At 40.9% G+C, this 15,859-nt stretch overlaps 2 gene segments (V, D, J or C); both read left to right on the top strand.

Annotated features, from left to right (window-relative positions):
* The first annotated feature begins 2,622 nt into the window (after positions 1 to 2,622).
* Positions 2,623 to 3,129, top strand: LOC131919014 (T cell receptor alpha variable 8-3-like). The segment is given in 2 exon segments: positions 2,623 to 2,668; positions 2,792 to 3,129. Coding segments are annotated over 2 exon segments (384 nt in total).
* Positions 3,130 to 8,454: 5,325 nt separating this feature from the next.
* Positions 8,455 to 8,976, top strand: LOC131919013 (T cell receptor alpha variable 9-1-like). The segment is given in 2 exon segments: positions 8,455 to 8,500; positions 8,642 to 8,976. Coding segments are annotated over 2 exon segments (381 nt in total).
* The last annotated feature ends 6,883 nt before the right edge of the window (positions 8,977 to 15,859 follow it).

The following is a 15,859-nucleotide window of genomic DNA, read 5'->3' as shown; positions in this document are numbered from 1 at the left end:
AAAGAACCTTCTCTGATGAGGTCTGCACATTTGTTCACATGTACACATACATACCAGGCTAAGATAAAGAGATGAGGGACAGCTATATTTTTTTTTTTTTTTAGCTTCTGAGATTGTGTGACCTCACTTATTTTTTCCTGCGTATTCATGAGATTCATGTTTAAAATGTAATTTGTTACAAATAAAATACTGGGTTTATCTGTAGGGTCTATGAGCTTTCAGTCACAGGTTCTTTTTGTTTGTTTGTTTGTTTGTTTGTTTTTTGAGACAGTGTTTCTCTGTGTAGCTTTGCGCCTTTCCTGGATCTCACTCTGTAGCCCAGGCTGGCCTCGATCTCACAGAGATCCACCTGGCTCTGCCTCCCGAGTGCTGGGATTAAAGGCATGCGCCACCACTGCCGGGCTAGCCACAGGTTCTTGATTGGACTTATAGTGTCATCCAGTATGTGTTCAGTCAAGGGTCACTACACTGTGAAAACGTCTAAATCTGTTTTTCTTGATTGCGAATCAGTCTCTAGCATGCTCCCTGTGGAAGGGGAAGACGTGATTCATTGGAGCACTGCCATCTTGTGTCTGGCTCACATATTTTCATACCGGCTCCATTGTTAACCTGCAGTGTTCATGTGTTAAATGATGACAAAGCCTAGCATTATAGAAGCATCCTTTTACTGAAGTAAAATTCCTGGTGTAGCAATCATGCCAGAAAAGATTCAGGGAGACAGGTTCTTCTTTCAGCTGTCGATTTCCTGGTTTGTTTGAATTTGAAATGAACAATGCACACACAGAGCTGTGCTTTGTAAACAAAGCCTGGCATTGATATGCAGGTGGGGGACATTTCTTCCTGCTAAGTGAAATTGTGTCTACTGCTCTGTCCCTCACCGCATTGTAGAAATATTATGAGGAGTGGAGACAAGTGTTGATGGAGAAAATGTGTCATTTAAGGATGATTACACAATAGTGTTTTTAAATTCTCTTTATTCTCTTTATTCTGGTGTTTATTTTATTTGCAGTACCTCCCAAAGTTCCAATGCAACACAGCAATATAGCAATTTCCCAAGTAAGAAACTTTCAGAAGAACGGCATGCTATTGGCCACAATCAACTCTACTCTTATTAGACTACCCAACATCCACCCACTTAAAACTGCTGGATACTAACATGTCTAGGTCAAGCTGTTTCCATGGTTCCTGTTTCTCTGGACTGTGCTTCATTGCTGTTCCCCCCAAAGAGTCCATGTTTCATGTAAATTTTCTTTTACTCTTTTCTTAAATCTTAAACCTTTCAGTGTGTGTGTGTGTGTGTGTGTTTTAAGTACCTTCATTAGTCAGCCTACTTTCATCTGCAGATGCTCCAGTCTATTGTTTCTTTGATGCTGTATCATCCCAGGACTATCCAGATCGAATGATATTGGGGTTTTGCTGTCTTTTCTCCATATTACATTATCATTACTGCTTATCTAAAGTCACTGAATCTTCACAATTCTTCTTAAAATAGATAAGCTTGTTTCGTTTTTTAAAGGCAAGTGTTCACATTTTAGACTACTATTTTATGTGTCCTTTTTTTTTCTTTCTTTTCACCAAAGTCACTATCTTTATATCCTACCAGAACTTCCCTTGATTGGATGCTCACTGCTAGCAAAGGCTAATAAAGGTCAGCCAAGGGCATCTGATCTGAATGTGTCTGCATAGGTAATGGTTGTCCTAGGAGTACAGTGAGAGGGCGCTGCATCTGAATTGTAAGAGCCTGTGTGGATGTTTTCTGTAAGAAGGAATCTGCAGGCAAACACACTGCTAATGATTTCTTTGTTCTGAGTTAAACAAAGGGTGGGGTGGAGGTAGAGAGGAGAGGAAGAAATGGTGAAGAGGGAGGGAGAGAGTGGGAGAGGAAGATGGGAAGGATGTCTCAGACCCAAGAGTATCTGGCCAGAAGGATAAGGCTGAACTTCCAATTGATTTCCTTTGTTCTGGCTCTCTACAAAATGCTAATGAGGAAATGCCAGGAAGGTGGAATTTTCTCGGGCTTCCAGGCATCAACAAAACACACGTTAAAGATTCAGTCTCTGGTTTTGGACTGTTTCAGGCAGCAGGGCTGCTTGCAGCTTATGCTTTTATACTCAAGTGGTAATGGTCTCCAAATTTAATAGTTTTAACATATGATCCATTTTTTTCGAAATAAAATTGCCCTTCAATTTTGCATGGTCTATTTTTCATTAGGTTAGGACTCAACATAGCACAGATTAGCTTAGAAACACAAGGTGTGCTGTAGACAAAAAGAACACATGAATTTGCTTCAGAGTCTTTATCCAGCACTGACCGCCAGAGGGCGACGTTGCACAGACTAGCTGCCTCCATTTCTGCAGTTGATCCCCATTTCAACTCAGTCCCTCCCTGCATCTTGTAGAGTTCTTAGAACATCTGATGAGTGAAGACAGTCAGAGGCCAGGAAGTTCCCAGGACCAGGACCACTCCTGCAGGGTTTTGTTTGTTTGTTTGTTTGTTTGTTTTAGAATTTTATCTAAACAAGGAAGGTATCTAGACAACTTTGTGCCCCTTGTTATCAAGAAGCCGCTTTCCTGCATGTGCCAAGCTCTTCCAGAAAGACAGAGGTGTTTCCAGTGCTCAGCCATGCTTCTAGTTCTCATCTCATTCCTAGGGATACATTTTTTCCTGGGTGAGTAAAATATCATTGTTTGTAGGTGCACACGATTCAGTTTTTTTCCACATGAATTTTAGTAAGAATATTTTTCTCCATGAAGTCTGCATAACATTTACTGATTTATCATTGATTTTGCAGGAGATGTCCAAGCACAGTCAGTTACCCAGCCTGATGCCCATGTCACTGTCTTTGAAGGAGACTCGGTGGCGCTCAGATGCAACTATTCCTACAGTGGAACTCCTTACCTCTTCTGGTACATGCAGCACCATGGCCAAGGCCTCCAGCTCCTCCTCAGGTACTTTTCAGGAGATCCTGTGGTTCATGGAGTGAATGGCTTTGAGGCTGAGTTTCAGAAAAGCAAATCTTCCTTCCACTTGAAGAAAGTCTCTGTTCACCTCAACGATTCGGCTGTGTACTTCTGTGCTTTGAGTACACAGTGTCTGAGGCTGCAGGGGGAGCTGAACACAAACCTGTGAGATGCTGGGGAAGACTGTAGCTGGTTGACTTTAGTCATCCATGCTCCTGTAAGTAACCTAAATAAACTTCTCAGTTCTCTAAGTCCGACTTCTCTGGAATCATTACTTTGGTCTGTCATTGGTGCCCTATCTGAGGTGTATAGACATCTAGTCATTGATCCCCCGAAAGGTGACATATAGGTTAAAAAGCTTAAAATGATGCCGGAGACATGGCTGCCTCCTTAATAGTTGTTTTGTGAACTTCCTGAATGTTTTCTACTGACCAATTATCTCCAGGAGACTTGAAGATACAGCTCAGTTCCACATAAACAATGACCGCAGTGGACGCCTGTGTAGTGTGCACTAGAGGGAGAAGTGTTGGCTTCTTTCCACTTCAGACTGAAGGGTAGTATTAGGGAAGTGCAACAGCTTGCATTCAATGCCTCAAGAGCCTCAGATACACTCTCCATTTGTGACACTTAGCTTAGTCACCTAGACTCAGTGCAGAATGACCATGAAGAGAATCTCTATAAGGACTCATCTGGGTTAGGTTGGCTTGTGAGCAGGTCTGTGTCAGATTACAATAATCACTGTGGGAAGACACAGCCTGAACATGGCCAGCACCATTTCCAGAGTTTGGCCCTGCACACTGAGTCAAGTGGAGAGAGTGAGTAGAGCGGGGCACAGAAGGAAACATTCTATGCTCTTTGTTTCTGATTGCGGATGTGATGCGACAAGTTGACTCTAGCTTCTGCTGCTGTGACTCTCATGCTATGGTGGACTGTGACCTGGAATTGTTAGGTTCTTTCTAAGTGATCACTGTCAGGCTGTCTTGTCATGGCAACCAGAAAGGGAACTAGGATGCCATCCTTACTCCAGCCCATGGGTCTTCGTTAGATTTTAGAGCACAGAGTATAGAGACAGAAAGAAGGAAAGGGACCAGAGTCTGACCTCAACAGATGAAACTATTTCAGACATTGAAGGACAGACAATCTCTCAAGGGAAATGGGGGTCTGCAAGGAAGGGGGGAATATTTGGAGTTTATAGAGGGGATTGGGGTAAGGAATCTTGTGCAGTTGCAAGGGGCTATAGACAAGTCTGCAGTCTCTCATTCCCATGTTGTCTGCTCATCTGAGACTGATTATCTTGGGAACTATCTGAGGCTGTCAGCTCAGCAATGCATTTCCTTTCTGAAGATCACTGATACTGGGTGGAGCAAGAAGAGCTGGAACCTCACAGGAATGCTGTTTGTACAACTGAGGCCCATGATCATGTGTGAGCAATGCAGTATTATTTCTTCTTCTGTAAGTGTAACAAATGTTACATAAATGCACAAGTGAGAAAGTGGAAAACTCCAAAGCTTTAGACAGTTCTATTTGCTATTTGAATAAATTATGACATTCTTTAAGTATATTCCTCTAAATTAATATAGTTATACTGAAATGTAAAATTTCAATGAAAATTTAAATGTTTACCAATAAAATTGTCATTGTTCTTATCTTTCTCCTAATTGTTACTCCCTTTTATTCCTTTATTTTATTTTATGAGCTTATGAGCTTTGTTTCCCAAATTTCCATTTCTAATATTTATGTATATGTTAATGTAGGGTAGCTCTGTGTTTTTAAAATGTATGTCAAAAATAAAACATTGTATGCATGATTGTGGAGTTTGATGTTTTTACTAAAATAATTTGGAGACATGGAAAATTTGTGATAATCTATTTCAATGTGTTTAACTACTGTACACCATCTCAATTCAGGAGTATGCAATATGTCACTTTTGACAGGCATTTGAGCGGAGAAGTGCCAGCAGAAATAATGGAAGTCTCAGTCAGAAGTCGGGTTCACGAAGGTCAATAGGTCACCACCAGTCATGCTTGCAAGGTGGTGCTTCAGCCCTCTGCACAGCTCAGTCTTCCTTTGTCAGCCTTTGCCACATCTCCTCCCAAGTCAAGTGTTCAGCCAAGAAGGACCAAGGCCAACAGGACACTCAGACTTAGAAGGAGCATGTCACAAACAGGAACCAATACGGTCACTGAGATATGATTTTTAAGTGTCCACAATTATTTTACAGTCCAGATACACCTTATGAATAAGAGTCATCCTACTATAGCAACGTTTGGAATGATGCCATTGACCTTTATCTTTACTGAGTTTCTAAGAGAAAGTTAAAGTTAACATAATTTTTTCATGAAGGAAAAAAGATTTTTTAACCCTCTGTTCAAGGAGGCATCTCCATGCTTTTATTATAAAGACCCTACAAGGAATATAATTCTAGCTATTTCTCCATTTATATGTGCAGAACACAGAGTTACACACTCAGAGGTTTATTTGCTATAGAATTTGCACTTTTAAAAATTTCCTGGTGAGGTCCATCAAGATGGCTAAGTGGGTAAATCTTTTTGTCACTAACACTGACTACCAGACTTTAATCTCTGGAATCCACATGGTGGACAGAGGGAAGCGACCACCACAAATTGCCTTCTGATCCCTACATGCCCTGTTATGTGTGCACACAATACATATAAATGAATAAATATAATAAAAACTACTTGTGGTTGTCACATTGCTCCTAAAGATACTCTTATTAATTTTCATTCCTGTCAACAGTAAAAGAGCCACTCTGTCCTCATTCCCTTTATGGTCCCCTAGCACCCCTCCTCATTGCTGCCTATATTTCCTAATTAAACTATTTGCACTCAAATGCCCCTTTCAAGTTTGGATACTAGAATAATTCAGTGAAAAGATTTAACATAAAGATGGACGTAGGAGGCAAATACACAGAGTCTTAGGATTAAATTATTTATGGCTAGATGAAAGCAAGAATCCTTTATTGGAGACAAATGTGATAATAACAAGTCCTTAAAGATTGCAACATCACAGTTACTGTGAGTTGTGATGAATTTCATGATTCTGATTTCTGTTTTCTGTGATCGGTTACATGGTATCTTTAGTTTCTGTGGGGTATTGCAGTGATGGTCATTTACATACTGTGGAGTTGTTTGTTTGTTTTTAGATGGGAATAGAGAAAAACAAGAGCTAGGTGAAACCACACAGTATCCAATGTCTTTCACCATCCCTGTCCAATGATGATCTTCGGAAGACAATGGCTGGTGCCTCCTCTCTGCCTCCTAAATATTGTGCAATTTTGCTTTGTACTCAGACACACAGAGTTTTTTAGTTGACAGTGGAGAAATTCAGAAGATCAGGAGCCACTATGAACCAAAAGAAAGCCTTAGCCTCCTGTGATGTGTGCAGAGTCTTTATTTGCCTACTTCATGAAGTGATGTTCAGTTAAGAAGCATTCTGACTATGTCAGCACATGGAGAGGTTGTAGATCTTGCTTCAAGCATTAAGGGGGCTGTTGTCACTAGGAAAAGAAGACCTTTAGTGACAGAAGTCATGTATGAAAACAGAACTTTATGACAGAATTCACAACTTTAAAAAAATTACTATTTTTAATTGTGTGTGTGAGTTTGAGTATGTGTGCATGTGCATATGCGTGTGTGTGTGCGCGCGCATGTGTGTGCATGTGTGCGTGTGTGCGTGTGTGCGTGTGTGCGCGTGCGTGTGCGTGTGCGTGTGCGTGTGCGTGTGCGTGTGCGTGTGTGTGTGTGTGTGTATTAATGACTACAGGTCCCTTCAGGGACTAGAGACATTATATTTTTCTGACTTTGTCATTAAAGCAGGTTGTGAGCCACTTGGCATAGGTATTGGGAACTGAACTTGGATCCTCTTCAGAGACTTTACAGTATTTATCAATCACTGTCATTCCATAGTGAACACGCACTTCAAAATCTGTGGGGGCTGGAGAATGGCTCCATTGTTAAGAGTGTACTGCTCATCCACAGACATGCCATTTGTGCCTATTCCCAGAGTGAGATTTAGCTCAATCTTTAGTCTCCTTAGAAAAATACTTACTCTGGGAGGATATGGTTCTATGTGACTATGACTTATGGGAGGATATGATCCTATGTGACTATAACTTTATGGAACTCTATTGGTTATGCAAATAATATTGACAGGAAAAGATATAGAGAAAAAATAGTTGAAAAAATCTGTGAAATATATAGTATCAAAACAACAATGGATTTGATGCTACATATAATGCAGAATCTGCTCAGTGAACATAGGCCTATCACATAGCAAGGACAGGGGGATTATACTCAATTCCGTAGGTATTCAAGTTCCTCAATTTCTGTATTTCTTTAGTAATGTGAGTTTTATGGGTCTGTCTTAGTTAATTTTATATTGCTGTGAAGAGATACTATGGCATAGGCAACTTACAGAAGAAAGAGTTTATTTGGGGCTTACAGTTTCAGAGGGTTAGAGTCCATGCCCATAATGGTGGGGAGCATGGGGGGCGTGCATGGTCCTAGAGCAATTGCTGAGAGCAAACATTTGAGACATAACCACGAGGCAGAGAAAGTGACAATGGGAATGGCTTGAGTCTTTTGCAACCACAAGCAAGACCATACCTCCCAACTCATCGTGGTTTTACATTCTGGGAACCAAGTATTCAAACATATGAGCCTATAGGAACCGTTCTCATTCAAACCACCACAGGGTTTATTATTATTATTTTTGAGGTGTTGGAGACTGACCCCCAAAACCTAATGCATAGTAGACTATGTGCTCTATCACTGAATAACACCTATAATGTTAAAAAATTTTCAGTAATGTGCATGTAATATAAAATTGTCATTTTTCTTTGAAAAACTTTAAGTTGAGTTTCTTATGATAAATGTTTAAAATGTGAAACAAATGGCTATTTCAAATAGTGACATTCCTTTATACAGACAGCATTCATTTATTAATTTAAGAAGTATCTGTTAGCTATCTTTTAGGTTTATGATATCTGTCCAAGTGTAGGGTAATAAAATGGAAAAAGTGTGTCTCTTTTCCAAAGTCATCTGGTAGTGATTAAACATGTGTTGGCATTCCTTGCTTGTGTAGTTTTTCCAGTAGATTAACACATGGCCAAAACTGGTTACATAAGAAACTTAGAAAATGGCATGGAATGGCGTTCCCAGGTAAGACAACGTACAAGGTGCCAATAAGCCTATCACAGCTATTCTTCAGATTACAGAAGCACCATCCAAGGCTACCAGGTGTCAGGTAAAATAAAAGAGCCCAGAGTAGCACTCCATCACTGACTTTTGAGAATGTAGGTCAACCACCTTCTGAGCTTAGTAAATTGCCTAAAACAGGGGTTGGGGGGATGGTGCATCTACCTAGCACACAGGCATTTCCTGTTTAATTCTTGGCTCACATTCATCCTTTCACTATAACCTGAACCTTTCCTAACTTAAGAAATTAAGATTCACACACTCCAGTGGCTCAGAAAATGAACTCTTTCCCTGGACTAGTGATTGTACTCTTCTTAATGTTTGGTAAGTGGAATGACATGTGGAGCTTCTGTCTTGTTCTATGATATTGATGTAAATTCTAAGGACAATTTTTCCTACGAGGCAGAATACAGATAATCACCAAGGTGGCCCACAATAATTGTTGTTATTAATTTCTCTTTTTAGGAAAAAGCAATGGAGACTCAGTGACACAGACGGAAGGTCAAGTCACACTCTCTGAAGGGACTTCTCTGACTGTGAACTGTTCCTATGAAACCAAACAGTACCCAGCTCTGTTCTGGTATGTGCAGTATCCCGGGGAAGGTCCACAGCTCCTCTTCAGAGTCTCTAAGGCCAACGAGAAGGGAAGCAGCAGAGGTTTTGAAGCTACATACGATAAAGGATCCACCTCCTTCCACTTGCAGAAAGCCTCGGTCCAAGAGTCAGATTCGGCTGTGTACTACTGTGCTCTGAGTGACACAGTGTCACAAACTGCAGGGGGAGCTGAGCACAAACTCTGAGAAGCAGAGGACTGATGCTAAGTGTGTCTGAGATCACTCATTTAGGGACCAGGTGCAGGTCTGCTATTGTTGACACTCACCACACACCCAGGCACTGCTGCAGTGTAAACCATGCAAATTAACACTAAGAACACATTAGGAGAACAGGAAGTGAGCATGCCTTACTTTAGGCTTGATCAGAAAGAGTGAAAGCAGTCACACACCACGGTAATTTTGTTTTTGTTTTTGTTTTGTGAGATGGAATTGCCAGTAGCTCAGGCTGGCCATGAACTCCTTCTTTATGAAGCTGAGGTTGGCTTTGAACTCCTGTTCTTTCTGCCTGCACCTCCAAAAGGCTGGAGTTTTAGGCATGACTCACCATATTATTCTGAATTTGTGATTTCTTAAATACAAAATATCTTGCTGAAGGAAACTGTCTATGGGTTCACCATCTCCTATAATTCTTATCCCTCTGAATCCAACTCATGTCATTAATGAAATTATCATGGCTTATGAGACGACACATGCTCCATATCTTCCTGGTAAAGTACAGTAAGAGATGGTTTATTTATCCTTCCTCTCAAGGTCTGATAGTTTACACTTATTCCTAAAGATTCTTACCTTTGGCTGAATTTAGAAGTAGAAACTCTCAGTGGAAATACGTTCCTGACACCTTTATTTGGCTTCCTTTACTCTTTTGGCCAAAAATATATCATATTCTGCAGCCTCTTCCTTATGTTTCTAGTGTTTTCTTCTTTCAGTGCAATAGGTCAGTAGCTGTGATCTGCATGGAGGAAAAAGATGCTAAATCTTGGGTGCTTTGGTCCTGGGGAAACAGTGAATTAAGATGAAGAGATAAGTGTTCTCAATTCTTTTAACAGGTCAAATGAAGAAAACTCAATTAAACACCAGGGAAGTTGGAAGTGACATTGTTAGGAGAAAGAAACTTGGATTGTGGTGGACTTGAGATATAATATAGGCTATGAATTAGATAGAGTGGACAACTATTCCAAAGAGATTCATAGTCCTTGAAGAAAACTAGGAACAAATGGATGGATATTTACCTGTTAATGGAAGAAAGTATTCCTTCTTTCTGTAGTATATTACAAAAGACCAGAGATATCCCAGACTCAAAATGTAACAACCAAGTTAAGAAGCGTGAAGCATTTTTCAAAAATGTATACAATTTGGATTTTGTGTGTGTGTGTGTGTGTGTGTGTGTGTGTGTGTGTGTGTGTGTGTGTATGTACATGCACATGTGAGTGCAGGTGTCTGCAGAGGCCAGAAGAGGACATCAAATACCCTAGAGCTGAAGTTGCAGGCATCTCACAGCTGGGAACCAAACTTGGGTTCTCTGCAAGAACAGTAATTCTCTGAACCACTGAGCCATCTCCCTAGGCCAAGTGAAAAACATTTAAGTAAACATAGGGGTAAATTTTAACGACATGACATATAATTTTATTGTTTATTTTTTATTATTTGTTTGATTTTTGGAGAGAGGATTCCTCTATGTAGTCTTGGCTGTCCTGGAACTTATTATGTTGACCAGGCTGTCCTCAAACTCAAAGAGATCCCCCTGCCTCTGCCTCCCTAGTGTTGGGATTAAAGGCATGTGCCACAATGCCTGGCAGAACTTCTTAGCTTTAACACTGCTGGTGTCATTCCTGGTGTGCCCTCTTTCTGCCTCCTGCTTGTGGAGCAACATCTAAGCTCTCAGCTGCTGCTTCATCCACCTGCTGCCTGCCACCTCTGCTCCACCCTCATGGGCTCTAACCCTCTGAAGCTGTAGGCCCCAAATAAACTCTTTCTTTTAAAAGTTGCCTTGGTGGTGACATTTTATCACAGCAATAGAAAAGTAACTAATACAAACAATATGTACTCTCTTTGTTTTTATTCTATGTGTGTGGGTGTTTTGCATTCACATATGTCTGTGCACAGTGTGTGCAACCTGGTGTCTGTGGAGGCCAGCAGAGGGCATCAAAATGACCAGAACTATAGTTACAAATGATTGTGAGCTGCCAAGTGCATGCTGGGAACTGAACCTGGGTCTTCTGGAAAAGCAGCCAGTGTTTTTAACTGCTGAGCCATCCAGACTCCATTCCCAAAATCTGAATAAGATTATGAGGATAATTAGACCTCCAGACACAGTACAAAGACAAGGAAACAAATGTATCAAAACGGGCTTTAGGAATAGAACATGAAAATGTTAAAGTTTTCTCTCTGTATGATTATGATGCCAAATTGATTTTGTAATTGATCTCATATAACATGAAATTAAAATGTGAAGTTTTCTATGGCTATCATAGAAAACTATCACTGACTGGCAGACTTCAATCACAGCAATTAATTTCTCCAGGCTATTCAGTTCTACAGGCTATAAGTCCAAGATCAGGAAGTTCACAGGATAAGTTTCTTCTGAGGCCTCCCTCTTGACTTGCAGATTACCTTTTATCCCTAAGTCCAAACATGCTTTTTCTCTGAGGATGTTCATCTATACTTCCTATATGAACATCAGACTCATTTAATTAGAGCTGGCCTTATTGGCCTTGATTATATTTTAAAGGCCCTGTCTTTGAATACAGTCACATTTTGAGGTTCTAAGGTTTTAGATCCAACATAAACATTTTGGAGAGAGTACAATTCAGGGTTTACCAGACTCAACATTAAATATATACTGAATGCATAAAGAATGTAGACTCCTCCATGACCCAGTGTCCTTAGGATTTCTGGCGACAGAGCAATCATATGCACCCCAGATGATGAGGCTTCCCCACCTTCTCCTAAATGCCTTTCTAGAGGAATGAGAAACATGCAGCCACAAATAATTCATCAAAAATCATGATTCAAACCATGGAGCTAAATAAACCAGTGTTAAAAATTAAAAGCATTTATTCAATGTAAACATGTTTTCCTCTGTGATTAGTAGATGAGGATATGGAATTCTCTTAATTTTAGTTTTATTTCTTTCTGTAGCTAAATCATCAATTTTTATCAATATTTTATTTTTGTTCATTTTCCCATTTCCTAATTCTCTTCCTGTCTGAACATTAATTCTACTTTATTTTAGCCTTTTTATCCTCTTTTCTCAGACCTCAGCTTCTCAGGAGCTATTTTAGTTGAGTAATTTGCATTCCTCCTTCACCACCACAGTTATTGAGCCTTTGAGACTTTGCCATGGTGGGTGTGGTGGGGTAGTAGATGAGGGAGAGTGCTATGGCCCCTGCACACAGGGGGAGCAGGGACAATACTGTTCTCATTTGTTTCATGTTGTGATAAACTCCAGGACCAAAGACAACTTGGGGAGGAAAGGGTTTATTTCAACTTACAACCTTCATCATGAAAGGATATGAGGGCAGGAACTCAGGACAGGAGCCTGGAGGTGGGAGACTGATCAGAGGGCATGAAGTAGTGCTACAGACTAGCTGGCTTTTCATGGTTTGCTCAGCTTGCTTTATTATACAACCCAGCACCACCTGTCCATGGGTGGTACCACTCACAGTTCCTTGGGTCTTTCCACATCAATCATTAATTTAAAAATGTCCCATATCCACACGCACAGGCCAATCTGATGGAGGCAAATCCCCAGCTTAGATTCCCTCTTCCCAGATGACACTAGCTTGTGTCAAACTGACAAAAACTAACCAGTAATGTTCACTCCTTGTCATCTTGACACGCAAATGCATCACTATTAAACTGCACACTGTTTTAGTTTTTCCTCAAGATCTCATGCCAATATAAGAATATAACGGACAGTAAAACTTTAAAAGTTCCACGGTCTTTGAAACTCAAACATTTCAAAAGTTTAGTCTCTTTCAAAAAATATCCAACCTGAGCGAGGTGGTGGTGGCACATGTCTTTTTTTCTTTATTAAGAAAATTTTTGTTCACTTTACATACCAACCACAGATCCTCCCTCTCTTCTCTCTTACCACTTCCCCCTCCCAGCCTTCCCCCCACCCTCCTTCCATTCCCTCCTCCGAAAAAGTAAGGCCTCCGATGGGGAGTCAACAAAGCCTGGTACACTCAATTGAAGCAGGTCTAAGCCCCTCTGCCCACATCAAGGCTGTGCAAGGTGTCTCACCATAGGTAATGGGCTCCAAAAAGCCAGCTCATGCACCAGGGATAGATCCTGATCCTACTGTCAGGGGGGCCCTTAAGCAGACCAAGCTGCACAACTGTCTTGCTTATGCAGAGGGCCTAATCCAGTCCCATGGAGGCTCCACAGCAGTTGTTCTAAAGTTCATGAGTTCCCACTAGCTTGGTTTGGTTGTCTCTGTAGGTTTCCACATCATGTACTCACTCATAAGTGGATACTAGATGTAAAGCAAAGGATAACCAGATTACAACCCATAGTACCAGAGAAGCTAGTTAACAAGGAGGACCCTAAGAGGGATGCACGGATCACCTTGGGAAGAGGAAATAGATGAGATCTCCTGAGTAAACTGGGAGTGGGGGAGGGACAATAGAGGGTAGAGGAAGGGGTATGAAAACATAAGGGAATGGGATGGTCAAGCTGGAACAGGGACAATGTGGGAGAGCAATGAAAGGGGTATCTTGATAGAGAGAGACATCATGGGCATAGAGAGAAACCTGGTGCTAGAGAAGTTCCCAGGAATCCACAAGGAGGACCCCAGCTTAGATTACTAGCAATAGTGGAGAGGGCACCTGAGCTGGCTTACCCCAGTAATCAGATTAGTGAATACACTGTCATCATTAGAGCCTTTATCCAGGAATTGATGGAAGCAGATGCAGAGATCCACAATCAATCACCAGGCTGAGCTCTAGGAGTCCAGTTGCAGAGAGGGAAGAGTGATTCTATGAGCAAGGGGCATCAAGATCACCATTAACCCCAGCATTCAGGAGGCAGAGGCAAGTAGATTTCTCTGAGTTCCAGGCCACTCTGGTCTACAGAGTGAGTCCCAGGACAGCCAGGGCTGTACAGAAAAACCTTGTCTAACTAGCCAACTAACCAACCAACCAACCAACCAACCAATAAACAAACAAAACCAAAAAGCTCTTCCCTAGTCCTCCCTTCACACCTCCTCTCCACTTCACGTAGTTTTTTTTTAATTACTCATTAAGTTCAATTTGTGCTTCCTACACAAAAATGGGAGTGGGGGCACCCACAAAAGCATCGTCAACTTGCCAAATATCATACCACTGAAAAAAACTGACTCTCCCATAGAAGCTATCAACCACTAACAGTTCTTCAGCTAAGAATGGGGACTCATCAGCCCCTCCCCCATTGATGTTGCAGTGTTGACTGGTTTAATAACCTTCAGGTCTTGTTCCTGGCAACGACTGTGGCCTTCTAAGTATAATAGTTCTGTCATATCCTGAAGACATTATTTCATCCCTGACCTATGGCTCTTAGAACCACCCTATACAAATTTTAGTAATGTTTCCTGAGCCTTCTGGGGAAGTGTAGTTATAGCTGTGTGTTTCACAGACACTTCATTTTAGCAATCTGAACAGTTGTGATTCTACTATTATATTAATAGTGGTTAATACAAACCACTCTCTGCTGCACAAAAACACTTCTCTAAATTGGATTGACTGCTACACAAATCTATGGATATGGTGAAAGTCGGGGGAAGTTTGATACTATGCCAATTTAGCAAAAATGATAGTAGTAGATTTTCCCCTGGGGCCTATAAACTCCATGGGCATAGGTTCTTGGCCAGAATTATAACACCAGACATGCATTTTCTCCTGTGGATCAGACCTGAATTCCAGTCAGAAAGTTATTCATCACTTTCATAACATTTATACCACTCATGCCTGTAGACATTGTTTGCTATGCCCATCATTACTGTATCGCTCATGGTTCATAGCTGGTTAAGACTGTTGTGGCCTTTCTCCCCAATAGACTGAGTTGTGCTTTCTGATACTATAAAATGGAGTCAGTAAGGAGGAATCCTCCTGATTAGTACTGGCTTGATTGCTCTAAGTCCTGTGACCAAGGTGTGTGGTGTCTTCAGCAATGTGGTCTTGTTATCAAGTTCTGGTGGGTGACCAAGTGCAATGGCAAATAGGTTACGTTGTTCTGTGGGTGTCTATGACTGTCACTGACTCTAGGAGATGTATCCCATACTTGTATTGGATTTTTATTTGGCAATCTATGGATTCTGGGAGAAGTATTATCTGTGTAGAATAACTTCATTTACACACACACACACACACACACACACACACACAATTTTCAAAAGTCCTTAGTGTTAGTCATTCCTCCTCCATCCATCCTTTCCCTCTGCCATGCCCTCTCAATCCCCTTTCCTACTTAACCCTCCATTGTGCAGAAATACTATGAGAGTTGACTGAAAATTTAAATTTTTATTCCTTTTGTTCATAAGGGACTGCAAATAAGAGATTACAAGTTTACATTGATCTCTGGCAGGAAGAGCATTGAAGATATCCATTAACATTTTATTTATATTCTTGTGGTTGTGGATGGACTGTGACTTTAAGATTTGGGGTATTGAACATAGTTTATGAATCATAGTGACATTTGAATAGCACCAAGAACATGTGCCTCTCTCTAGTTTATTAATAATGACTCAGTAGTATGTAAAGAACCACCCCAAATCTCCACATATTACCTCTGTCTAAGATCTAAGGTCACTTTGTTGAACTTCTATGTTATTAAGAAAACATTCATTCACAGCATTCAATAGTTAGAGATGTGGCCACAAGATGGCAGTAGACCGCAGCTGGTGAAAAGTGGAAAGGTCTTTTCATTGCATTCTGATGGAAGAGGTGAGAACTGAAGTATTTGTTTTCTTATTGGCTGGGTAGATAACACAAGAAGCTACTCTAACTGTCAGAGAAAAGGGGAAAACCTCGAAATATAAAAAGCTGGCTTGGCAAGAGATGGCAAGTCTACACTGATCCCAGGCCGGAGAACA

The sequence above is a fragment of the Peromyscus eremicus genome, chromosome 9, assembly GCF_949786415.1.
Source record: "Peromyscus eremicus chromosome 9, PerEre_H2_v1, whole genome shotgun sequence".
NCBI classification, from domain to species: domain Eukaryota; kingdom Metazoa; phylum Chordata; class Mammalia; order Rodentia; family Cricetidae; genus Peromyscus; species Peromyscus eremicus.
This window is presented reverse-complemented; position numbering and strand designations above follow the sequence as displayed.